Raw genomic sequence first — 27,080 nt, forward strand, 5'->3', positions numbered from 1 at the left:
AGCCGGGTTGGGGGCGGGGGTGCGACCCTGGGCGCGGGGAGCGGCAGGAGCTCCCCGCCCGAGTTGCGAGGGATGAAGCGAGTCTGGCGAGCATCTCCGAGCGCAGCCACCCCGCGGGCCAGCGGGAGGGAGCCGGGCGGGCGACTCGGCCCGCCTCCCCCCCACCCCCCGTGCGCCCCTCCCCCCGCGCCGGGGAGCCGCGCGGGTGCGCTCCGGCCAGCTGTGCGCCGCCGAGTGAGGCGCCAGCCCGTGGGTGCTGCCGGGGGCGGCGGCGCGGTGGGGGCGCCCGCAGCTGGCGGCGGCGCGGGCCCGGCGCTCGGCTCGCGGCGGGGGGCGGAGGTGAGGACCGGAACGAGGAGGGCGGGCGCTGCTCGCGGCGCCGGGCCGCGTTCCCCGTCCGCGGCCGCCCTGCCACCAGCCCGCGTCCCCGCCGGCGGGAGCTCGGGGAACCGGGCGGCGGCGCGGCTGTGGCGGCGGCTGGCTGGATGCGAGACCTGCGCGGACCCGGCGGCGGACGGCGGCTCTCGACTCCGGGAAGCCGATCGCGGAGGGGACGAGCCCGAACGCGCTGGCCATGGCCTCCAACTTTAACGACATAGTCAAGCAGGGATACGTGAAAATCCGCAGCAGGAAGCTGGGGGTGAGTTGCTCGCGTTCGGCGCGGCCGGCTGTGGTGGGGGGCGGGGGCGGCGGGGAGAGGTGACCCGCGCGGGGACCGGGGCATAGAGGGACCCGGCCCGAAGAGCTGACAGCCCGCTTGTTGCTCGGCGGGTGTGGGGGCCCGCACCTGCCCCGGGGGGCTCTGCACACCGGGTAGAGGGTTCCGGGAGCGCCCGGGTCCCCGTCCTCCTGTGCACGGCGCCGGTGTGGACCAGACTGGGAAGTCGTGTAGACCAAAGGGACTGTCAGTTTTAAGATGAATTTGCCTCGGCGGGGCCTTACGTATCGTGCAGCCCACCGCGCTCTGTTCTCAAAGTGTGCGCCTTCCCGGAGGCTTGCGCGGTGTGCAGGAGGTACGGACGCTCCTGTGTGTGTTTCTAGAATCACCATTTTCTAGTCCCCGCTTCCCGAGCCCATCGAAATTCTCTTTCGATGCGCTACCCGCGCCGCCCGTCCCCGCCGGCGACTGCCAGCGACTTTACTGCGCCCTGAGCAGTTGCCCAGGGGCAGGCTCCTCGGCCGTTTGCGCGCCCGGACAGGTGTACCGGCGCCCGTGTGCGGGCCGGTGTGTACTCACGGCCGCTGACACGGCAGCCTTCGCGACAGCAAAGTTTATGGAGACCTTGTCGTAGTTTTTTCATGAAGAATGTTCCGCCTGACTTGGGAGAGAAATAGTGCAGACCCCCCCGGGGGTTCAGAAGTTCTCTAGTATCCAGACGGGGAGGTAAGAAGGACGCGCCGACGGTCTCAGAGGACCCGGCGTGGAGCCGAGAGGCGGGAGGGGCGGGCGGGCGCGGAGCTGCCCGGGCTTGGCGGAGCCCAGGGAGCGTGGGCGCGACGCTCTGGGGGTCGCGATGGAGGCTGTGGGGCCCGCGCGCGCCACGGGAGGTGGCCGACCCGGAACGACCTTGGCGGGCCAGACTAGAGCGGGAAGGGAAGCTCGGTGTTGGGGGCGAAAGGGCCCCGTACCTGGATTCCCTGAGCTGTTTCTGTACCTCCCTGTTCTCAAAGTTCCAGTTCTGCGAAGCTCCGGAATCCTGGGGGCAGAGAGGCCTTGAACGAGAACATTCCCCGCGTTCTCTGCTGACTCCATGAATCCTCCAACTTGGAAAGAAAAGGAGCGAGAAGTTCGTTTATTTCCTCCCTCAGAAAGAAAGAAAGAAAAATAAAGCTAAATATATCTCTGGAGAATTGAACTAACGTAGGGCAGAACCCCCAAAGAGGGAGGATCACTGCGCACCTAGAAGTCGCCTTGTCTGGAGTTGGTGGACGCAGGTGTGGGGGAGCGGGCGGGGGGAGGAGGGGGGAAGACAGACTTGGCTTTTTGGGCTGCCCCTTCCGGGGTTCACTCTGAGGATGCAGACTGTACCCCCGAGGAGACGAGAGACCCACTCTCGAACTTGGGCAGCTCTGTGGGAGCGGGGAGCGCCGAACGCGGGGACCACGCAGCCGCCCATCCCGCCGCCTGGCGCCTCGGTGCGCAGCTGCGCGCCCCAGCAGGGCCCGGGAGCGGCGCGCGCTGCAGCCCCTCGGCGGGGGTTGTCGGGGCTGCTCCTGTGCAGGAGGTTGCGCCTCGCTCCTCTCCAGCGAGGTAAGAGCGCACGTGTGAAACTGCGGGTGCCCCGGAGGCTGATGGCTTCTCTCTGCCGGGACGCACTGCTCCAATCTGTCACCCGCACCGGCCGAGCAGGAAAGAGCTGGAGGGGAGAAGCGTTTCAGGAACTTGACCTCTGAAGCCCTTTGCTCTCCCGCAGGGTGCTTGCTCATCGTTCTCGCTCTTTCCGTCTTCTTGGAATCTCAATTGTGTCTGACACCTCAAACGTTATAAGCTAATGGATGATTCAGGGCCCTCGGGGAGAAGTGTATCTGCTTCCACAGAGTCACTAAGTACGTGAGAATGAGACTAAGGAGCAGAACCCTGAGAACCCCGCCCCTGGCCCTGGGGTCTGTTAGATTCCTCTCCCATTCCCAGCTTTCCAGGATTTCCTACAACAAAAACTGAATAAGCCACCTAATTAAAATACACGATCCAAGGAAAGAGCTTTGACTGCTTCTTGGGTAACCATGGTGTTAACAGCCTTTGAAATGTCCTCTTAAAATACCATTCCTCCTAAAGCTGTGTGCAAATACATTTGCAATCCCAAGTCCTCTCTTTCCATACTCACTGTTGAGAGACACGCCTTTGTGAAGGACACCCTTCAGAGAAAACAATAAAAATACGTTTATATATAAATTAATTTTGTCTTCCATTTCTGCTTGAGAAAGATGAACTTCAGAGTTTGGTGTTGAAATAGTTTTGTTTTGTTTTAATATTAAATCGAAGTATTAAGCTAAATTAACCTTGATTATTTTGAAGAATATTATGTATTTTAAAAAAAACTTTAGGGGTGCCTGGGTGGCTCAGTGGGTTAAGCCACTGCCTTCGGCTCAGGTCATGATCTCAGGGTCCTGGGATCGAGTCCCACATCGGGCTCTCTGCTCTGCAGGGAGCCTGCTTCCCTTTCTCTCTCTGCCTGCCTCTCTCTCTCTCTCTCTCTCTCTCTCTCTCTCTCTCTCGCTGTCAAATAAATAAATAAATAAATAAATAAAACTTTATAGAGGCTTTCTATTCAGAATATTCTAGTATTCAGAAAGGGTGACTTTACATGACACAACTTCATCTACATGTTTCTGTGAACCTTAGTAAGTTAAGTGGGGCTCATAAGATAGTGAAACTCTAAGCAGATAATGGGTGCCTTACACATGAAAATTCCTATCCCAAATCATAGAAACAGGATTTATCTAAATATTAAAATTTCATTTTCATAGTTAATAGTGCATATTACTTCTTTTATGGACTCAGAACTCTAGATTTGTCCAAATAAAATAATTTTAACTCAGAAGTTACATGATGATTCTCTTATGATATTTAAATATCAAAATAAAAAATTCCAATGAAATATGCACCACTATTTGATTTATGATGTACAGAACTAATGCTTTCAAAAATCAAATTTTATAATGTTCTAAGGGGGGGGGGAACCCTTGGCATGAAGGCAGTGGCATTATGACATGAAAATATATTTTGAGGTGAAATGTTCTACTGTACCCTTTACTCCTCATAAGTTAGTGTTCCCTGTTGTGCAGTAGGAGGGCAGAGAAGTGCTACTTGCCGTCTGGGCTGGGGGACAATCCTGATGCAGGTGCTTCCAGTACGAAGTGGTTGAAAGAACCCTTGCCTTGTGTCGTCTTAGAGAAGCTAGCGCTACCTGTTGAGGCCACTTCCCTAGCCAGTTATTTGGGTGAAGTAGTAAGTGTTGAACAATTTTTTAGAATGTTTGCTTTGAAACTTGGCTTGACTCATTAATCAGCCTATCTTCCATTCAGGAAAATAATTTTGAAAAAATATATAGTATTACCCTGGATTTTACACATGTCCTTTAAAAATATGTTTATTCAGTCATTAAATTTTTATTTATTTATTTTTTAAAGATTTTATTTATTAATTTGATAGAGAGAGATCACAAGTAGGCAGAGAGGCAGGCAGAGTGAGAGGGAGAAACAGGCTCCCCGCCGAGCAGAGAGCCTGATGTGGGGCTCCATCCCAGGACCCTGAGACCATGACCTGAGCCGAAGGCAGAGGCTTAACCCACTGAGCCACCCAGGCGCCCCTAATCATTAAATTTTTAAAGGTATTAAGTCATTAAACATATAATGACATGACTCTTAAAGTCATTTGTTCATAGTGTGTGTTGATTTTTCATTGTAACATATCACTGTTTCTATGGATATATTGTTTTCCTTTTCATGATTTAAAAGCCCTTAAAATAGTTCAATTCCTTTTGCCCTCTTAATGTTGCATGGTTAGTATTAAAATTCACAAGGTACCATGTTGGTCAGTATTTTGTGTCTAAGAAAAGGTTACTGAAAACACTAAATAAAAGAAAAAAAAGCAAAAGCATTTTGGTCAAAATTGTTTATCTCTCAGCCTTTATTACATGTTTCCTTTTGAACACTGATAGGTTAAATTAAGTCAGCAAGGCGTATATTATAAAATATCCAACCCATTCTTGGTTTGCAGATAAACTAGGAACTCAACCACTGAAACCATTAATACAGTGGCTTATTGACTCTATAATGTCGCAAGGGCAAAAGCAGCATTATGGAGGGAGGTCATCATCCCTACCACTAAGTTCACTATACTCACTCACGGTACACATAGTTTGACTGATTCTGGACTCAGGCCTCACATCATCGTTTTCAAGGAATTCTGTTCAAATACATCAGTGTGAATAGTCACAGGCACATTGTACACAGACAAATAGCATTTTACAGAAATTGTTTTCTATTTCTTTTTCCAAAGTCAGGTGAAGGATTTGTATTGGTTTGTGGGGGTACAAAGAAATGTCTCAAGATACAGTTGGGCTTTGCATATTCAACAAACGATCGAGAATTATGGAGCACCTACTGTTTATCAGCTGGCGTGTGTCTGTGTGTGTGAGAGCGAGAGACTGTAAATGTCCCCCTGCCGGTGTCATGCTGTGTTATCGGGGTCAGTAACAGTAAAAACCTCCTACAGCACTCCTACTCATAGTACATTAGACCAGTAACAGTCACTTTACCCCAACCTGGCTATAAGGGAAGCAGGGAAGTGTAGAGAGTGTGTGATGAGCCCCAGTTTTATGAGCTGAACATCTATTCAAGATTTTCTCTTTTGCGTAGTCTCCATTTGCTTCAACAACTTAGTATGGATCATCTACATCTCGTCCTCTCTCCCTCCTTTGTTTTTGTTTTTGTTTTTTCTCCATCCTTGATTAGAACCTTGAGACACTTCTATCCCTGGCTTGATGATTATTGATCTTCTTCCTATAAATTCTTTGGATTTTCCTGTCCTTCCTCAAAAAGTTTTCTTCTGATGATGGAAGAGAGTAGTTTTTCATGAAACGTGTTTATGAAAATGTACCCCTTTACAGAGGTTCATTCATTAATAGAAATGGGAATTTTCGTGTGTGTATTTGCATTTTTTTGGTTGGTTAGGCAATTAAAAATTCCTCTGGTTTCCCAAATATCTAGAAAGTATTTTACGAAGAGTAATTCTATCTTGTATGACATGCATTACCAATTTTCCAGGAAGTAGATGCATTAAATATATTTAAGATAAAATATGTAAATAACTTAATGATTTTGACCTTTCGAAAGTTCAAAAGAACTCTCATGATCATTACTTCAGATACAATTCTCAGTCTATGGATTTAAGACATGGACATTGTATTGGGTATACTTAATCTTTTCTCTTTCTAGAATATTCTGTATCCTGGACATTGCTTTCTAAAAAGGATCATTATAGCCATGGTTATTATTTATCTCTTTCTCATTAAATATAGAATTTAGAATGTATGAAAAGTCTAATTATTTTAGCTATTTTTATTTTCGATTTTTATTTATGGTGAGTATAATTATGAGTTAATACTGTATACATTCCACTTAATTTCTTTATCTCTGTATCTTTATCTATCTATATATCTCTACAAGAATTACTGGATCTTAGAATTTTAGGGTTGAAAAAAGTCCTATATATGTTCTGTAGAATCCCTATATATTAATTTGTTTGCAGTTGTGTGTGTGTGCATGTGACGTTTCAGGTATTTTCAGAAATTAGTGAGATTTTTTGTCTTTTTAAGAAATCCTTATGCGTGTACATGGGCATGCCTGATGTTCTTTGAACTTTCGAGACTTAGAGCCAAAAACAAGGAAAATAAAAGTAAACCTGACTGTAAAAATACTTTGCTGGATTTTGATATTAAATGATTATGTCTATGCACTACCTGGGGCAAGCCGTTAAGTCAGGAGTGAGATATAAAAGTTCACATCTCAGTTTTTATCTTACTGTATTTACACATGACTGCTGGCAAGGTGAATCTCAAAAGATGGCATTTCTTCAGATGACAAAGATTATACTCAGTACTCAGGGAAATCTTTTAAATGACCGAAATAAATTGTGAGTAATTTATAAGTGGGTAATCATACAGTGGTCAAATATTTGCAAGATTTACATTGCCAGTTTCCTTAAATGCCTTTCAGAAGTGCTCGGTAATAGTTGATATTTAGGATCAGTCTAAAATAACACACAAAAATAGTTTAATCTGAAGCCCAAGTCTTTGAAATAGGTGCGACCCATTTTTGTTGAAGTATTTTCATTGTAATATTTTGTTCCGTTTGGATCATAATAACCCATGTGATTAATATTGACTAGGGCTAAATAAGTATTCTTGTCTTTGGTCTGTTTCTGTTTACATCCTCTTTATTTTAGAGACTATGCAAAGATAAAAGGCAAGCAATAGAAACAAAATAAAAATTACCTGTTTTCCAGCCATCTAATGATCTTTTCTGGATTTCATAACTTTTGAAGTTCTGGCTTTAAGGAAAAAATAATATCGATCCAATGGGACAAACTAGTTAAAAGAAAATACTCTGATTTCTTTACTTCAGTGTTACTGCTTTTGTCTCATGTGACTCACAGTATTTTCTTTTTTTCTTCAAGGTCTGGTAACTTTGACCAAGGAGCTCAAGAACATAGGTAGAGAGCATGTTCACTAACGTTCTGCATAGACCTCCATTAGTTCTATTTTACAACCCAGAGCAGGATTATCTTTTGAGTACTTCCTTTTCATATTATAACACTGTTCCTCAATGAGACTAGTACACCTGTCAGTCAATAATAAGTCACCTTATTTGAATGGAATAAGAAATGATATATCGTTATTAGTGGAGAACAGGAACTCATGTACTAAAGAAATATTCTCATGTTGTTTGAAATAAATGGTGGTTGTAATATTTGGAACATGCACAAAGTATTTCTCCTATTATTGTACTAAATTCATTGGAAAAGCTTGGCTAATATTTTGGCTTAATAGTAAAATGATTGAGAGGACAAACACTTTGAAGTTTGATCTGAGGCTTCATAATAGTAACATAATCATTTTGCATTTTGCTGTACCGTTTCACGGCTTATAAAGAATTTCCACATATATTAGCTTACATAATTTTCCCAGCATGCTTTTGAAAGTATATTTGATTTTACCCTCATTTAATTTAACCTTTTATACATAAACGCAAATCCGAAGGAAGTAAAGTGAATCCGCCAGAGTTGGAGTCAGACTGGGTTTGTCTGTGGATGTGTATGCTCAAATCTAGGTATCCTAACTTCAGGGGCAGTTTCGTGTCTACAGTGTAACGGCTTCCACTTTGTAGTACATGTAGACAAACCGCGACACAGCTATGTGTACTGTTCAGAGTAAATGTGTTTTCTTCAGTTGGTTGCCTGGTGTAAAGCTAATATTATCACTCACTTGACTCGACTGAAAGTTATTTACATTGCAGACAAAAGTGCTACCGGCAGGTGGGAGGTGGTGGAAATGGCTGAAGGCGATGGAAAGACAGACTTCAGTTGTAAGCTAAGTAAGTTCTGGAGATGCAGCGTGGAGTATGGTGACTGTAGCTGACAATACAGCATCGTAGTTTTTAAAGTTCCTAGGACAGTAGATCTTAAAAATTCTCACGAGAAAAAAGTTGTAACCAGGTGAGGAGACGGATGTGAACTAAATTTACGGTGGTGACCATTTCACAACGTGTACATATATCAAATCATTGTGTTGTACACCGTAAACTTGCACGATGTAAGGTATCAATTGCATCTCAATAATACTGGAAAAAATTGCTATTTAGTGGGAGGATTTATGCCACGGTAAGGAGATACTATGCGGATATTTTCCAGGCCACTTTGAATGGACGTGATTTCATTTTCACTGTACCATCGAAAAACTGGCTAATTCCTGCTTTTGAGTGTAAAGAACTGGCTCCAAAATGCAGCTGAGAGTGTCTGTGTAGACTTTAAAATGTTTCTAGAAAGATTTAAACCCCCTATTTTAGCACGACCTCCGTTTATGAAAAAGGATCTTTCAAGATAATTACATAAAAGATTATGTTTAAATGAGCTTAATGAAAGATGAGTTCATTTAAAGAAGCATAATTTTAAAATATACATTTTTACTGGGATCTGGCAAATCAAAAGATATTACGTAGTGACACTGTTACCCAAATCCGGACATACTGGGCAGTGCTGAACCAGACCATGACCTCTGCCTAGGAGGCTTGGTTGTTTATTTGTTGTGTTGCTTGCTACTTTTAAGGGGAAAGAATTGAAACAGATATGCTTAAATGATGTTCTCTTTCTTTTTCAGTTCTCTTATTTTAAAAAAAAGTCTATATGCCATTTTGTTACTTAGGTGTAGATATTTATATAAGATATATTATAGGAAAAAACATGTACAGTTATTTTTCTTATGATTTTTCCTTGTAAACATGAAATCAGTTTTCTCTGACCATTCAGTATTCTTTAAAATATGTTTGTGTGTCTGTTTATTTGTGTGTATGCGTACATACACAGATACATGATACACATACATGTGTTATATATTAAATATAGTGGTATATATTTCCAAATGACATGTAAGTCCTCACACACACACTGAATTATACACAAATATAATAGGAAGGTTAAAAGGAGAAGAAAATGTTCATAAAATGTCTTAATGGCATTTAAGCTAACTGTTTATTATATAAATTCTTACACGTTCACATTATTCTTTGTTTGGATAAAAATTGGATATTAGCTAAAGTTGAAATTTAGTACGTCTTTCAAAAACTATGTCTTTTAAAGGTTGTCAACCAGTACGAGAAGATTCTGTATCTCTGTTTACATAACCCTAGTGAAGTTTCTAACATACTATTCAAGAAAAAGAACGAAAACATACTTCTTACATATTTGAACTTGCTTTGAAAAGTATGACTTCTTCTTTAACTTACGAGGAAGTAGGAGTGTGTCTCCCTGAATGTTTTAGGGCCCCGGGGGCTGTGCTGTAGAAAGCCCCCAGGTCATCATTTTCCTGGTGCATTTATAGACTTCATTACACTTGGGAATCTTTACGTATGAGCTCTGTTAAGTCTTCTAAACAAAGGCACATCTAGTGCCAAACCATGATGTTGAGTTTAACTGGATGCTACCAAATCATGTATATGTATGAAATGTGTTTTTCTGTACATTGAAAATAACAGCTATTTAAAACTCTGATGGCTGCTTAACCACGTACTGTTGCTCTCTGATATTTTACATGATTATCTATATTACTTAGACCTCTATTTAAAGAAAGTGAGCCTCAGTTATGACCGCATGTTAGAGTTACTTTGAGTGCGTGTGCCTTTCCTCACTGATTTGGTCTGGCTGAGTTGTGAGCATGGATATGCTTTTGAAGTCCCCTCAGGGGTTTTGACTGTGGTGCTGTGACTGATAATCATTATCATACAGTGAGGATTTGGGGAGAAATAAGGAAAATGTGAGATCTGTTGGAACACTGTAAACTACTAAAAACACCATTATTAGTGCTGAGACTTAGGAACTGGCATTCCAGAAATAGAGGGTTATGCAATAAATCAGTCACTTAATGCTAATTACTGACAGTCTGTGAGCCTCTATAATGTGAATACAAAAATGATAAAGCAGGAGTATCTTCAAGGGACAGAAATTCACTTCTGAAACAATGTGGTGGACATAACTCAGAATTTTCTAAGGGCTCTGGATCATTCTTCCTGTCAGTCGTCTTGATGCCCAGCGTCCGCGGGATGCCATCAATATGGCTACTCACAAAAGACTTCTTTCTTCTACTTTGTGTATTCTCACAATACCATGGCTGTTTAAACTGTACTTCATTTAAAACTCAGTAAGTTCTGAATGATGCTGTGATGGTTTCCTTATTGGAGAGTCAATGCTTCAGACTTTATTAAAGTTAAAAAACCTATACCTTGGAGTCCATTTTGTATTCTTCATAGGTCTGGGTTTATGGCTCTGCAAGGCAGCCCTGGCTCTGTAGCACTCCTCTTGTCTCCCAGGTTTCTTTTGTTCTGCCTTTTGTTCTTTGTCTCCGAATTGAGGAGACAGAACATGAGTGGATGGGTGTGGAGAGAGAATTGGGACCATATATGGCAAATACCTACTGAGTACACTCAGCCAGTGTGTGCTTTGTGGTTTGTAGAGAAAGTAACACCAAGCTGAGAAATCTTGAATAAAGAAGACTTTCTTGTGAGTTCCGTGCAGAAGAAATAGCATACCTAATTAATAATATGTGTCTGGATAGATGAGGGGTATTGAGGTAAAGGCCCAGAATAAAGGGTTTATAATGTTCTAAGAACCCAAGAAGTTATTGATGTATTTTATAAGAAGGGTTAATGTTCATTCTCCACTTTGCAACATCCCTGACTGTAGAATTCACTGTAGTAAGATAGCATTTGGGCAAGAAGACCAATCAGTGGTGAGTTTAAGCATCCTAGAAAGTCCTGTTTTACTTCTAGAGGCCAGCCATGATTGAGAACCACTGACATAGAAATTCAGTTTTCTTTTTGTCCTAGCACTGCAAAGAAGGAAGTCTTCTAACTCTCATCGTTTGCATTGAGAAGTTAGCTGTCTTATTGTCACCTTCGGAAAATCGTCAGAATTTTCCCCTCTGCCTACATTTAATGCCCTCATTGTCCAGTTTTCAGGAATTTTTCTATGGTATGTGTAAACGTAATTTTAATTCTTTTTACTATTCTTGGGTTTATAGTGCTTCTGGATTTTATGGCTTGATATGGTTCTTCAGTTCAGAAAAGTTATTTGCTATTTCCCCTCCTGTCATGTCAGTTCTGTCCATTCTTTTCTCTCCGTCCTTATTCATATGCTAAATCATTTATACCATATTTTCTGTACTTCTGTGCTTTCTTATTTTTCATTCTTTTGTCACTTGAAGCTTCAGGATATTTTCTTCAGATGTATCTTCCATTTCACTAATTTCCTACTCAGCTGAGAATAACCTATTAAATTTATTCATTGTATTCTGTTTATTTTTTCAGGTCTACAGTTTTCAGTTGATTCTTTTTTTTTTTTAGACTGCCATGTAGAAATAAATTCTCAGTTTTGTCTTTGGTAGGCTTCAATACATTCAAGTAGATGATGTTCGTATTTGTGCAGTGGTTCCAATTATCAACACGCAGGCTTCCCTGAGTTACCTAGTACACCACTAACAGGAATGGAACATTCTCAGCTGGTTGAATTTTATAGCGATTTCTGTGTAGGGGAACAGAGGCGCTGTGGTCCTCCAGAAATCCACTAAGAGCCAAGAGAGTTGGCTATAGCTCTGTGTTAGTGGTGAACGGCTCTTCCTGTGGTAATTTCTTCTCTGGATGTTTTCGGACAAGTTATCTATCTGTGTAGGAGAACTGTGACATTGAAAAAAAAAAGGAAGATATTTGAGTGATAGGACTAAACATGGCTGGCGCAGGTAGTGTGTGTGTGTGTGTGTGTGTGTGTGTAAAAATCTGCCTCTGCATAAAAATGAGGGGGCAGTGAGGCAAGAAGCAGTTAGAAGCCAGCTACAGCGTTTGACTTAATGCACAAGGCCAAATATTTCTGTCCTTTTCAGCAGTAGTTTTTAATACTGGATAGGTATTCCAATCACAGGAGGTGGTTTTTGAGGTTTTTGTGTGTTTGTTTGTTTGTTTGTTTGTTTTTCCAATGACGCATTCTGCTTCCAGAGATTCTTACTGAGTTGCTCTCTGGGCAACAGAATTTTTTGCTATTTGTGTTTGTTTCATTTGATATTAATCTACCCAAGCGGTTCTACAATAAATGACATGCTTTTCACCAGAAAAGAATTCAGAACAAGTTGCTTATCACTATAAATTACCACAGAACCTTACTGAACTGGAATAAATTGGCATAGTGTGCCTCTGTAAGTAGTCGAATGAATTGACAACATGAATTAGATGTTCATCATTTAGTTTTTCGGCCAGCATTTCAGTCTTTTTCCATATATTTGGAGAGTACCCCGCCAACATCGATATTTTGGATGTTGAAGATAAGAAATAATACCTCACATTATAGAAGATGAAATTCCAAAAATATTCTTTCCTCATATCTTTTGCTGCTAGGGCATGAGAAATGAGCTAGGTATTACCAATTACATGACTGGACGTTGAGTTAGTGATAAAAAGGGCAGCCCAGGATAGGGATCTTCACAGGGGACAACAGAGTAATTGTTTCTCCTGGATTGATTTATTGATGGAAAAGTAGAAGCAATGTAAACTGTTGTACCTACTGTCCAAAGCTAATAGCCTCGTCAAGAAACTTAAAGATTTAAGAGATCACTTATGGTTGTTCAGGCTTGAACCTGGTTGTCAGCCCTCTACTCCTAATTTGAAGTAATGAAACATTTAATATATTTCCTCCTGTCTAAGTCAGCCAGTGTTAACTTCTGTTACAACTGATAGCAGCTGCTACTTCTGACATAAAATGGTATTATGGGAAGCCACCCAATTAAATTTTAGAATCACTAAAGTAATTGATTTTTAACGTAGGGCATATGAAATGCCTTTCCTTACCAAAGTGTAAACACTGGAATTCATTGTCTTTGGTAGTCAATGTCAGTTTGGACATTTAGCGTACCATTCATGAATTACGCTGTTCAGCCATGGGGAAGTGTAGGAGCTTTGACGAGAGCATACATTCAGACCATATCATTAAGAGAATGTTTGTTTTAAAAGAGGGACCCACACGAACACACCCAATGAATTTTTGACAGAAGGGTACCTTTTCAACAAATGTTGCTGAAGCAGTTGGACTCCCTGGGCAAAGTAAATGAGCCTCAACATAAACCTTCCACCTGGTAACTCAAAATAGTTCATGAACTTAGGGTAGAAAGTAAAACTATAAACTTTGTGACAAAATGCAAAAGAAGATCTTTGGAAACTGGATCTGGATCAAAGCGTTCTTAGACTTGACATCAAAAGCATAAACCACAAAAGGGAAAATTGATCAATTAACCTCATCAAAATAAAAAATGTTTTTTCTGTGAAAAAGCCCATGAGGAGGTTGAAAAAAAAGTTACCAAAGACTGGGAGAAAATATTCATAAACTACATATCTCTAACAAAGAACTAGTATAGAAACTCTTAAAACTCTATGGTAAAAATGAAAAAGCAACAACAATTCAATTAGAAAATGGGCAAAAGACATGAACTGACACAAAAGTTGCTGTGCAGATGGCAGCTAAGCAGAGGAACAGATGTTCAGTGTGATCAGCCCTTAGAGAGATGCAAATTAAACCCACCATGAGCTATCAAGACACACCTACTGGAAAGGCTAAAATAAAAACCAGTGACAACCCCAAATGCTGGCAAGAAGGCAGAGAAACTGGATCGATCCCTTGTACAGCGCTGTGAGAAGGAGAGGTGAGGGTTCTGATACTCTGGAAAACAATTTGGCAGTTTCTTAAACCACTGCTGTACAGCCCGTCAGCTGCAATCTTGGACATCGGTCCCGAGACGTGAGAACTTTCTGTTCACGCACGGATATACAGCTCTGGTGGAAACACGCCCGAACTGAAAACAAGCCAGATATCCATCACTGGTGAGAGGCCGAGTAATCGGTAGCATATGCGGATCCCGGGATGCTAAAGGATCAAAAGGACTCAACTATTAACTTAAAAAAAAAAAAATCCCAAAGGTTATAAACATGTGATTTCCTTTATGTAGTATTTTTGAGATCTGAACTTGCGGAAGCGAAGAACAGGTTCGTAGCAGCCGGAGGGTATGGACAGGGAGGCCGGAGCGGGCTCCTGGGTGGCTGTGCTGATTACCGGGCAGCGGGGGCTTCCCGTGGTGCTGGAAACGTCCTGCATCTCGCCGGTGTTCCTGCGGAGATCCTGCCGGGAACAGCGGATTAGAGCTTTATCCGATGTTCCCATGGGGGAAAACGGAGTAGCGGCTGTGCGGGGTCGCTGTGTGTTACTTCGTACCGCTGCGTGTGGAACGACCAGGATCTCAGAATAAAAGCCTCTGCCTTCGCCTCAGGTCATGATCTCAGGGTCCTGGGATCGAGTCCCGCATCGGGCTCTCTGCTCAGCAGGGAGCCTGCTTCCCTCTCTCTCTCTATGCCTGCCTCTCTGCCTACTTGTGATCTCTCTGTCAAATAAATAAATAAAAAATCTTTAAAAAAAAAATGTGAGAGAGGCCTCGGAATGTAGCCCTATTTTACAAGCAGGATGAGGACCTTTTGGGCCCCGTGATCGTGGGCGTGGTTTAGAAAAATGGCAAGAGCACCGTGTTTACCCTCCATCAGCCTGGATTTAATGACTGCCTCTGCCGGTCAGAGTCCTGTGACCTGTGGGAAATGTCAAATGCCCGTGAGCCTCACTTTGCTTAATTGTCAAATGGGTTGTAAGACCTCATTGTGTTTTGTAACATTACATAGATAATATTTCCCAAGATCTAAAACAGTGCTTGGTTGAGGATGTGCAAAACCCTTGAGTCGGCTTTTAAACCAATACTGCGGACTTCTTGGGACAGCTCTTTGGAAGGGGACACACACCCCTGCAGCTCTTCTGGACTGGGGTCCCCTGAGCAAAGACAGCTTCACGTGAGCAATGCTGCAGTGAACGAGGGAGCACAGGTATCTCTATGAGATCCTGATTTTAATTTCATTTAATTTGCTGTCATCTATATTCAGAAAGAAGGATTGCTGGGTCATACGGTATTTCTATTTTTAATTTCTTGGGGAACCTCCGTATTGTTTCCCATCGTGACTGCATCAACTTGTATTCCAGCCCACAATGCCGAAGGCTTCTTTTCCCCCTCATGTATGCCGGTCCTGGTTATCTTGTCTTTTTGAGGAGAGCCATTTAACAGGTACGGGTGTGAGGTGGTATCTCATCGGAGTTTTGATTTGCATTTCCATGATGATTCCAGGACCTTTTTGTGTACCTTTTGCCATTTGTATATCTTCTTTGGATAACTGTTTAAATTCTCTGCCCATTTTTTTAACTCAGTTGTATGAATTCTTGATGTATTTTGGATATTAACCCCTTATTAGATGTATGTCTCGCAAGTATTTTCTCCAGCTCTACAGGTTGCCTTTTGCTTTTTGTTGGTTTCTTATGCTGTGCAGAAGCTTTAGTTTGACCTAGTCTTTCTCTCTCTTTGAATCGTGAAGAATATCAGTGTTGATCATTTTGCAGCTGCAATTTAGTGTTCTCTGGGAAATGAGGTTTATATAAGCTACATTTGCCCACAGGACACCTTAATTACTAGGAGCCAAGTGGCTTGAACACTCCATTGACTCCAGAAACAAACAGCAATGCAAAACCTTCTCTGCCTTTGGTTTTGAGCTCTAAATGGAGCCACCTTGTCCAAATTTTAAAAAACATCATTACTTAGAAGAAGATAACATTCAGCAATATTTCAGTGAAATTTCATTTTGTGTCTTCTGAAAAGGTTCACTTGGCTCCATTCCCATCCAAAAAGTGTCATTAGCCGTTTTAATGCTCAAAGTGATACCGGGGTACAGCTCCTTTGGAAATGGCAACAAAACTGTCCAAGTGTGAAGTAAATAAAGTTCCAAATGAAGCATCTAAGAAGTTTCAGATTTTATGCTTCTGCTGAGAAGTTAATTTCAGTAACTGAATAGAACGTGAAGGGAGAGGAGTAAAATGACTTTAAAAAAGGTAAGTATAACAACACCTGAAGTATTTGGACATCCATGAATCATCTAGGATTCAGAATCAATGATGAAAGAAATAATTCCTTTCCGAGGCAGCTGGGTTGCTCAGTCATTAAGCGTCTGCCCTTGGTTCAGGTCATGATCCTGGGGTCCTGGGATCGAGCCCTGCAGAGGGCTCCCTGGTCAGTGGGGAGCCTGCTTCTCCCCCTCCCACCCACCTGCTTGTGTTCCCTCTCTCCCTGTCTCTGCCTCTGACAAATAAACAACAAGAAAAAATCTTTAAAAAAAAAAGTAAAAGAAGTAATTCCTTTGCTATTCACTTTGAATCTGCAACATACTTGGCCATTTTTTTCCATGAAAAATACCAAGGATATATTTATATATAATATGTATTAACTAAGGATAGATTAGTAAGAAATTTATCAAGGAGGAAGTGGTAAAAAGAGCCGAAAGAAAAATTGGTTTGTGCCATACATCGGGGATTCAATGATAAATAAAACCCTGTGCCAGACTAGTTCAGCCTGGCAAGAAAGAGGGCAGTCAGTAAGTCTTAGCTAAATTGTTAAGTGAGTTCACATTCAGAACTGTGCTGCCATGGTTCTGATTGGCACGTACAGGACTATGGGCAGTGCCTTCCTAAGCACTTGTAATTCCCCCCTCTGTAATTAGCTTTAGCAACCAATCGAATTGCAATACGAACGAAGGCTGTAATTGGAAATATATCACCCAAAAGATGTCTTTATGCTATTCAGTGCTTCATTTTTACAAAATATATTTAACTTCCCCTGAAAATATTTTCTGAAAATTCTTTGGTAAAGCACTAAAATTTAGTTTCCTCTTAAGGAAGAATCCACATAACAACAAAAAACCCCAAAGTACATTAGTTTTTTTGGAGGAAATTAGCTTTGGTGTAAAGGTTACCAAAATTTAAAAAACAAAAAATAAAGCTCTACAACATTATCTTGAAATGGATTTCTCATATTTTCATGTTATATTTCATTTGCCATTTTGACTCTCTTTTCTGTATATATTTGTTTTTAATATTGGTTGTGAGCTTTCGAAGAGTGCAGAATTAGGAACCGTGGTAACTGTTTTCCAGTTTCCATGACGAATCCTACCAACAACTTGTGTTTTGTAGTATTTTACAGTTTAAAACTGCGTTTACATGTAATTCTCCATTGAAGGAGCACACCCCTCATCGTGCGGAGCACATGCCATCTTCACTCTATATAGGAAGGCTGTGATTCAAAGGTCTGTGAGGGGGGCGCCTGGGTGGCTCAGTGGGTTAAGCCTCTGCCTTCGGCTCAGGTCATGATCTCAGGATCCTTGGATCAAGCCCCGCATGGGGCTCTCTTCTCAGTGGGGAGCCTGCTTCCCTCTCTCTCTGTCTACTTGTGATCTCTGTCTATCAAATAAATAAATAAATAAAATCTTTAAAGGGCTGTGAGATAACACAGCCTAAATCTGCAAGCTCAGTTCTTCCAAACAGTTGTCTAGTGCCTTCTCAGACTACCTGTTCGAACATGGCAATGTATGCCTCTGGTATGGCACCCCTGACCAGGACATGGCATACTCTTTCTTAATAACCTATAATAATTAATTAACCTATAATAATTATGAAGCTCCTATTCCCCCAGTTTAATATCTCTGTTCCAGTGCTTAGTTTCTGCTGAGCGTTGCAATTCCTAATCCCAGAGGTAATGCGTGAATGGTTCTTAGAACTCTTTATCACTTTCCCCGTGATGTGTGCAATCTGCCAGCTTTGAAACCCTAAGATATATGTATGACTTTAAATGCTGTTGAGAAGTAAGAGATTTTCTCACCTGCCTTTATTCTTTTAACATAAAGAAACATTGTAGAAGTCATCCTGTACGCAAAAGGACACACGCTCTTTAATGGGTTTACAACTCATTTCCTGCTTGATACCTGTAGCACACCCCTAACCAATGAGTCTATGTAGAATGTACTATTTCTCTCCCAAACCAGCCACTTGGCCACATATAAACATATTTAAGTAGATATTTCTATTAGGACTGCTGCTTTTTGAAAATAATTCAATATCAGATCTGAGAATCAATACTGGCTCCTCCCTGTCTCTGATTCACTACAAACAACCAAATGTCTTGTCTTATTGGGGCTGCTTAGGAATGTCTGCCATCTGTGGTCTCTTTTAGTTGAAATTCTGCTTCTGTAACTATTCTAAAGTATTGGTGAGACTTTCCACTGGTTCTTTTTACTGCCTGCTCAATTATCCTTGTAGTCCCGCCAGACTGATTTTCTGAATTTCAGTTTGAAACATATAATTCCCCTTCTTAAATTTTCCCAGGGTTTTTCATTACCTCGAGTAATAATTAAATTTAAACTTGCAATTCAAAGCTATCCACAATACCTCCCATTGTTTCATTTAGGTATTTTTTTATTATGCAATATTTCAAGTGTACTGCAAATTACATTGTATCATGTTACAAATCACATATGGACTACCCATATTTTGCCAACGTTATTGTAGTAGTTTTTCTTTCTGCTTGAAATTTTCTAAGATAGGAAAATGTTGAGAGTCGAAGACCCATTTGAACCTCTTGACATTAACACACTCAACAGTCCTATTCAGTAATTAACCATGTTGCTACATAGATCTAGCTTGTTCATTTCAATGGTTGTATTGTTTTCTATTGCATAAATAAGCTTCTCTTCCTCTGTTAATGGGCACTTAAGAGGTTTTCCTGGTTTTGCTATTATAAACCATGCTTCAGCAAATACATACATATATTCTCCTTGATCACTTGTATCCAGGTTTCCCTAGGGTTTGTAAGTAGAAGTAAAGTTGCTACTCTTTGACATGTACAACTTCCCTTTACTAGATGTTTTCAGATTGCTCACAATAAATTGTTTAAATCCATACGCCTGGACGATGAAACAAGAGAACTTTTCTCACATCCTCAGCAGCACTTGATACTGCCGTATTTCTTTAAATTATGAAATATTTCAAGCATGCAGAGAATATGTGTGCTTTCTTTAAAAACAACATTTTGCAGTATTTCCTCCAGATTTTTAGAAAGGAAATAAAATGGATGAAGTTGAAGCTTTTGTGTATCCTAAACATTAAGTTCAGACGTCAACTTATCGCTATGATACTATGCAATTTTTTCCGAGTTTATTACATATTTACATTTAAATAATATTTACTGTTGCTTTGCTGTTTCAACTTTACATAATTAGAATCATGTACTTTGTTGGGAGCCCGGTTGGCTTGGTCGGTTAAGCGTCTGCCCGTGGCTCAGGTTGTGATCCTGGGATCAAGCTCCATGTCCAGCTCCCTGCTCCGTGGGGAGCCTGCCTCTCCCTCTCCCTCTGCTTGCTGCTCCCCCTCCTTGTGCGCTCGCGCTCTCTCTCTCTCTCTGTTGTCAAATAAATAAAATTTTACAAAAAAAAAAAAAAATCATACACTTTGTGACTTCCTGCAACGTACTTGTTTTTGCTCAAGATTGTTTTTGAGATTTAAGCCTTTTGGTAGAGTTCCAGTTTATGGATTTGACTTTTCTATATGATTATTTTGTAGAAATAATCCACAGTTTGTATTTCCTAATACAAATGTGCAAGAGGTTTCTTGGTTGGTGTGTTTGTTTAGGTTACATGCTTCGAGGTATTTTCTGGGCATAGGTTGGCACATACTTACTAGATACTGCCAAGTTGTTTCCAGATGGTGTCTCCAAATGCACCCTCCACTGAATTCGAGTAGCTTTTTCCTCTGCTTCCTCTCCAACACCTGATATTTTCAGGCGAGACTTTTTTCTCCTTTGGGTAAATGGTGTTTAAGTTATATTTCTCTGCAGTTTGAACATATTTTCATATGTTTATTGACCAGCTGATTTTCCTGGTTTGTGAATTTTCTCTTCAGTTCCACTGATCATTTTTTTATGTAATATATCTTCTTAATCATTTACAGGAGTTCCATCTATACTTTGAATACTACTCCTTTGTAATTATAAATCACAACTATCTTCTCTCGTGCTATGGTTCTCCTTTAAATTTATTTATGGTCTCCTGTGTCTTACTGACATTTTTAATTTTAATGAAATCAAATTTATTTCTTTTATGGCTTGTACTTTTTGTGTCTTATTTAAGAAGTCCCTCCGTACTCTAACATAAAACGCTGTTTTCTATTTTATTATATTGTTTTCATGTATTTCTATATATGCTTAGATCTTTAATCAACCTGTAATTAATCCTCATTTTAAGATTTAAGTTTGGAATCTTCGTTTCCCCATGGACACCAAAATTTCAGCTCCATTTAGTAAATATTCCTATCCATGAGCTTGTTAAAGTCAGCTTTTCAGATTTCATGTACGTGGTTCCAATATTTTGTTATATTTACTCTTATATTTTAACATTTTTGCTGTTGTTTTGAATGCCTTTTTTGTTTTAAATTAGATTTTCTCATTGGTTGTTATTTGTTTATAAGAAAGCAGTTCTCTTTTGTGTGTCTTGTATCTCACATTGATTTACTCGTTGAAGATTGAATATATGGAGGGCCTCTTCCGTGCAGGCACTGTGTAGTTGCGCAGGATACATCCAGCTAAACGCATGAAACCTGCCTGCAAAAAATGCTTGCAAGGGGTCCAAAAGATAAACACACAGTTGCAATGTAGAGGCATACATGCCTTTTTTTTATTTTTTAAGATTTTATTTATTTATTTGACAGAGAGAGATCACAAGCAGGAGGAGAGGCAGGCAGAGAGAGAGGAGGAAGCAGGTTCCCTGCTGAGCAGAGAGCCCGATGCGGGGCTCGATCCCAGGACCCTGGGATCATGACCTGAGCCGAAGGCAGAGGCTTTTAACCCACTGAGCCACCCAGGCACCCGCATACATGCCTTTTGCAAGGGAAAATGATGAGAAAATATGAAGGAATTGTGACACCGAGAAGCAAGAAGTGTCCAGAGAAGAGAAGGTGTTTGAATTAGTTCTGATGGAGGAGCAGAGGCTGATTAGGTGGGTATGTGGGAGGGGCCGGGGGATAAGAGGAGTCACCGGGGCAGGGTAGAGGGTCATGGGGTATCTGTGGCCGTGAGCAAGAATGCCAGTGAGCCAGCCAGGGGAGGGTCAGAGCTTGGAAGACACTTAAAGTTACAAGAAGTTATAACCTTCATGCATAGTCACAGGGTTTTCAGAAGAGTTTTAAGCAAGGGGGTAAGAAAGACAGTCACCATGATGCATAGTGGTTGGGATTGGCACCGGCGGGGTTGGCCACAGGGACACTGTATGGAAGTTACCCAGAAAGTGCAAGAAAGAGTCAGCATGGACAGAAGAAAGACAGAGATGCTTTATTGTCACATTCAGAAGAGTGTCTTTTGTGTTTCGTACCATTCCATAAAAATGGATGAATAATTGTCCCTCTTCTGGTCCTTTGAAGATATATACTTACTTTACATAATATTATTTCTTCTGCTCCCGGTATCATGACTTGTCACCATGCTGCATGTCATTTAAGACCACTAAAAAAGTCTCCTCACTTTCAAAGCTTTTTCTAGAATTTCTAAAAAATACGTGACTCTCTTCCTCTCCCCTTTCAATTATTTACAGTACTTTGCTTGGGCTCTCTTTACCTTTTTTCCTGCATTTCGTGTTGTTATTGGTTCATGAAATTAATTTTTTAATAATCCCACAATCATATTTATTATGTAAGAGCTCACTAAAATATATCAAGGGACTCCTGGGTGGCTTAGTCAGCTAAGTGTCTGACTCTTTGATTTCTGCTCGGGCCATGGTTTCAGGGTCATAGGGTCAAGGCCTGCTCCAGGCACCACACTCAGCAAGGAGTCTGCTTGAAGATTCCTTCCCACCACTACCCCTAGTCACGTGCATTTGTGCACATGCTCTCTCTCACTCTCTCTCAAATAAATACACCTTATAAAAAATTATTTAAAAATAAAAAATTGCATTAATAATGAGGCAATGAATAGTTTGAAAATAAATTCAAATTTTAATTTAATTTATTATTTTTTAAGATTTATATATTTCTTTGCGAGAGAGAGCAAGAGTGGGGAGAGGGGCAGAAAGAGAGGGTGAGAGAGACTCTCAAGCAGACTGCGTGCGCTGACCGTGGAGCTGGCTGAAGCGGGGTCAGTCTCATGCCCTTGAGATCATGACCTGAGCTGAAACCAAAAATCGGATGCTTAGCCAACTGAGCCACCCAGGCGCCCAAAGAAGAATATTTTTATTTTTATTAAAAAATTTTTAAAGATTTTTATTTATTTATTTGAGAGAGAGAGTGAGAAGCCAGCTAGAGAGAGAGAGAGAGAGACCATGAGCAGAGGAAGGGGCAGAAGGAAAAGCAGGCTCCCCACTGAATGGGGAGACCAGTTTGGGGCTTGATCACAGGAACCCCAGGATCATGACTTGAGCCTAAGGCAGCTGCTTAACGGACTGAGTGACTCAGGTGCCCCCAAAATATTTTTAAATGCAATATTTCAAGCAATCTCAAATCAGATATTTGAAGTGTTGAGTCAAAATGATACTGATTTAAAATGTTGAAAACTGTTTATGCATTAAAATTAAGGAAGTCACATAACCAGTAAACATATACTTAATTTTCAGATTCTCTGTCCCTCTTGACTTTATTTCTCTATCCCTATTTTAAGGAGCTAGGCAAGACTATCTGATTATTTTAACTGTACCATATTATAACTAGATACATTTATTTATGGTTTTCTTTTTAATTTCTGAAGAAATTCTTCCTGACCTAATACCATGAATTTGCTCTCCATTTTATTCTGATAGTTCAAATTTCGATTTTCTTGCATGTGTTTTCAGTTCACCTGGAATAATTCTTTGTTAGTGTGAGATGTAATGATCAGATTAATTTTCTAATTATCTTGAGCCAATTTTCTCATCACTATTTGCTAAATAGTCTATCTTTTTCTATTCATGTTCAAAGTTACTTTCTTCATAAACCAAGTTCCTGTGTGTGTATGGATTCTATCTGGCTCTCTAATCTGTCCAGGTGTTCCTTTGCATATAATAAGTCTTGGCATCTGCCCCCACCTCCAAGCACTTTATCTTTCTTCTCCAAAATTGTCTGGGATCCTTTAATGCTTTATTGTTATCTGCATTCTAAGATTTGTTTTTAAGTTGCATCAAAACTTTGCTGAAATTATAAGTCAAATCCAAATTTTAAATTAGAAACACAATTATAAATGAGTTTTAGACATTGGATGATTCAACATCTTGTTACAGATATGGAAACGGAAACCCAAAGGAGTGAATTCAGATAACCCATAAAAATCATTTTGAGTCTAAATTTCTTGGGAAGATTAAATGACTAAAATTTGGACTGTGCTGCTAAACACTATAGATCATGATAATACTATTAAAAAATAATAAAATGGAAAACACAGGAAAATCTATGAAAATTAAATAGGCAGTGAAAACAGTGAATTGTAAAAAATGTCAAAGATTACCATTTTAATAGACGTCGATACCAATGTATCCACTTTGTAAGTACAGTATATTTCATATTTTGACTATTTAATGCTCTTTTCTAAATCCAGTTATTCTTAATTCCTTCCAGTCTAATGTATTTACCTTTCTTCTAAACTTGTCTTCACTTTGTTCATAACTCTTTATGGCCTTTAGCTTAATCTGCTTTGTATTGTACTAGTGATTAGATTATACAAAATATAGAAACCACAATGTACATATAGAAGGGAATATAGATTATAAAATACAGATCAGACCAGTAAATGGCAGAATTGATATTTACTCTCCAGGATAATTTTTACTTTCTTACGATAAAATTTGGGCACCCACCATTTTCAATGGGCATGACTTATAGATATTATATAATTTGTCTAATGAATCTCCTACTGTTTGATTCCCCTTACCCTTTAGATAATGTCTTAGAAGGGTAATTGTTGGGTCAAAGTTCTATATTTAGTAATTTTAAAATTTGAGATAATTACATAAAAGACTTATATAAAAGCTATAAAATAACACAGAGAATTCTGTATACCCTCATCCAGCTCTCTTATGTCATATCTTACATAGCATAGAGTAAGTCTCTCTTAATCTTTTTTGTGTTACTACTTGTATTAAAAATAGCAAGTTATGCTTAAACATTCTGTTTCTTTAAAGCCCAAGCCATTTATGATAACAACCAAAGAAAATGAAACAAAAAAAGAGAACTTGAAAATATGTTACAATTAAACACTGAGGTATTCCATAATACAGCTTATAATTAGTGAACACTTCTAATAAAAATTATTAAACTAACCAAGTTTATCAATACAATTCTTCTAAAATGGATTGAAAGATACCAAACCTATAGACAAACTGTATGAAAAGCAAAAACTAGTGTAAGCTGATTGTTCACACATAATACTATTTTGAGGAGAGAGAAGGGACAGATACGCATATTTCTGATTTTAACAAGGTTTCAATGTGTAAAATTAATCTTATTCACAGTTCAGCAGATTTAATTAATTAACTACCGAGTACTGGCAACAATCATGCATTTGTTGGTGTTAATGACTATGTATTAATGTTCAAAGTTTACAAGCTTGGATTCTGTCTTCCAAAAGAAAAGAAAAAAAGAAAAGAAAGACAAAAAAAAAATGGTCTCTAACGCTCTAATGGAAGAAATTAAGATTTTATTTGAAACAAATTAATATAGTTTTTAAAATATTTCCTTTAGAAACACTTCTTTGTGTTTATGCTTACAATGTATAAATGAATTAAGCTAAAGAGTATTCTTTAGGATTTCATGATTCAAGATGAAGTGAGTGGGCATTACGTGTTCTGGCCAAAGGAGTGCTATTAAATCAGGCTTTAAGGCTGTGGACATGTCTACTTGACCTCAAAACACAGCGCTTTGCTTGCTTTCATAATTCTGATTATGGCAAAGTCATAGGTGTGCCAGTTTGTGGAACTATGGTACTGAGTAAAAACATAGTTGCTGTCCTCACTGAGTTTTATTTAAAGAGCCTAATGCTTGTGCATCCCAGTGGGTTTGGATCCAGTTTGTCAAGATGTTGATAAAATTTAAATTCCTTTTTAAATTGAAATAGAATACATCCAGGGTTTCCAGGAGATTTACTAGCACTACATTTACTAATGCTAAGTGAATACAGCCTCTGCTTGATGGACAGGTAGTGAAACACTCTTAGAAAGTATAGCACCAAGAACCATAAGATACCTGGGAATAAACCTAACCAAAGAGGTAAAGGACCTGTACTCGAGGAACTACAGAACACTCATGAAAGAAATTGAAGAAGACACAAAAAGATGGAAGACTGTTCCATGCTCTTGGATTGGAAAAATAAACATTGTTAAAATGTCTATACTGCCTAGAGCAATCTATACTTTTAATGCCATTCCGATAAAAATTCCACCGGTATTTTTCAAAGAGGTGGAGCAAATAATCCTAAAATTTGTATGGAATCAGAAGAGACCCCGAATTGCTAAGGAAATGTTGAAAAACAAAAACAAAACTGGCGGCATCACGTTACCCGATTTCAAGCTTTACTACAAAGCTGTGATCACCAAGACAGCGTGGTACTGGCATAAAAACAGACACACAGACCAGTGGAACAGAGTGGAGAGCCCAGATATGGACCCTCAACTCTATGGTCAAATAATCTTCGACAAAACAGGAAAAAATATTCAATGGAAAAAAGATAGTCTCTTCAATAAATGGTGCTGGGAAAACCGGACAGCGATATGTAGAATACTGAAACTCGACCATTCTCTTACACCGTACACAAAGATAAACTCGAAATGGATAAAAGACCTCAACGTGAGACAGGAATCTATCAGAATCCTAGAGGAGAACATAGGCAGTAACCTTTTCGATATCAGCCACAGCAACTTCTTTCAAGATATGTCTCCAAAGGCCAAGGAAACAAAAGCGAAAATGAACTTTTGGGACTTCATCAAGATCAAAAGCTTCTGCACAGCAAAGGAAACAGTCAACAAAACAAAAAGGCAACCCACGGGATGGGAGAAGATATTTGCAAATGACAGTACAGACAAAAGGTTGATATCCAGGATCTATAAAGAACTTCTCAAACTCAACACACACAAAACAGATAATCATATCAAAAAATGGGCAGAAGATATGAACAGACACTTCTCCAACGAAGACATACAAATGGCTATCAGACACATGAAAAAATGTTCATCATCACTAGCCATCAGGGAGATTCAAATTAAAACTACATTGAGATACCACCTGACACCAGTTAGAATGACCAAAATTAGCAAGACAGGAAACAACGTGTGTTGGAGAGGATGTGGAGAACAGGGAACCCTCTTACACTGTTGGTGGGAATGCAAGTTAGTGCAGCCACTTTGGAGAACAGTGTGGAGATTCCTGAAGAAATTAAGAATAGAGCTTCCCTATGACCCTGCAATTGCACTGCTGGGTATTTACCCCAAAGATACAGATGTAGTGAAAAGAAGGGCCATCTGTACCCCAATGTTTATAGCAGCAATGGCCACGGTCGCCAAACTGTGGAAAGAACCAAGATGCCCTTCAACGGATGAATGGATAAGGAAGATGTGGTACATATACACAATGGAGTATTATGCCTCCATCAGAAAGGATGAATACCCAACTTTTGTAGCAACATGGACGGGACTGGAAGAAATTATGATGAGCGAAATAAGTCAAGCAGAGAGAGTCAAGTATCATATGGTCTCACTTATTTGTGGAGCATAACAAAGAACATGGAGGACATGGGGAGATGGAGAGGAGAGGGAGTTGAGGGAAACTGGAAGGGGAGATGAACCATGAGAGACTACGGACTCTGAAAAACAACCAGAGGGTTTTGAAGGGGCGGGGGGGGGGGGGGAGGTTGAGGAAG

General features: G+C 40.3%; 1 protein-coding gene across 1 annotated transcript in view; it reads left to right on the top strand.

Annotated features, from left to right (window-relative positions):
• The first annotated feature begins 292 nt into the window (after positions 1–292).
• DOK6 (docking protein 6) overlaps positions 293–27,080 on the top strand; it is a 371,423-nt gene continuing 344,635 nt past the window's right edge. The window contains exon 1 of the mRNA XM_046025994.1: positions 293–640. Coding sequence (XP_045881950.1) covers positions 575–640 — 66 coding nt within the window. The 5' untranslated portion in view covers positions 293–574. The remainder of the gene's footprint in view (positions 641–27,080) is intronic.

Source organism: Meles meles, chromosome 12 (genome assembly GCF_922984935.1).
Source record: "Meles meles chromosome 12, mMelMel3.1 paternal haplotype, whole genome shotgun sequence".
NCBI lineage: Eukaryota > Metazoa > Chordata > Mammalia > Carnivora > Mustelidae > Meles > Meles meles.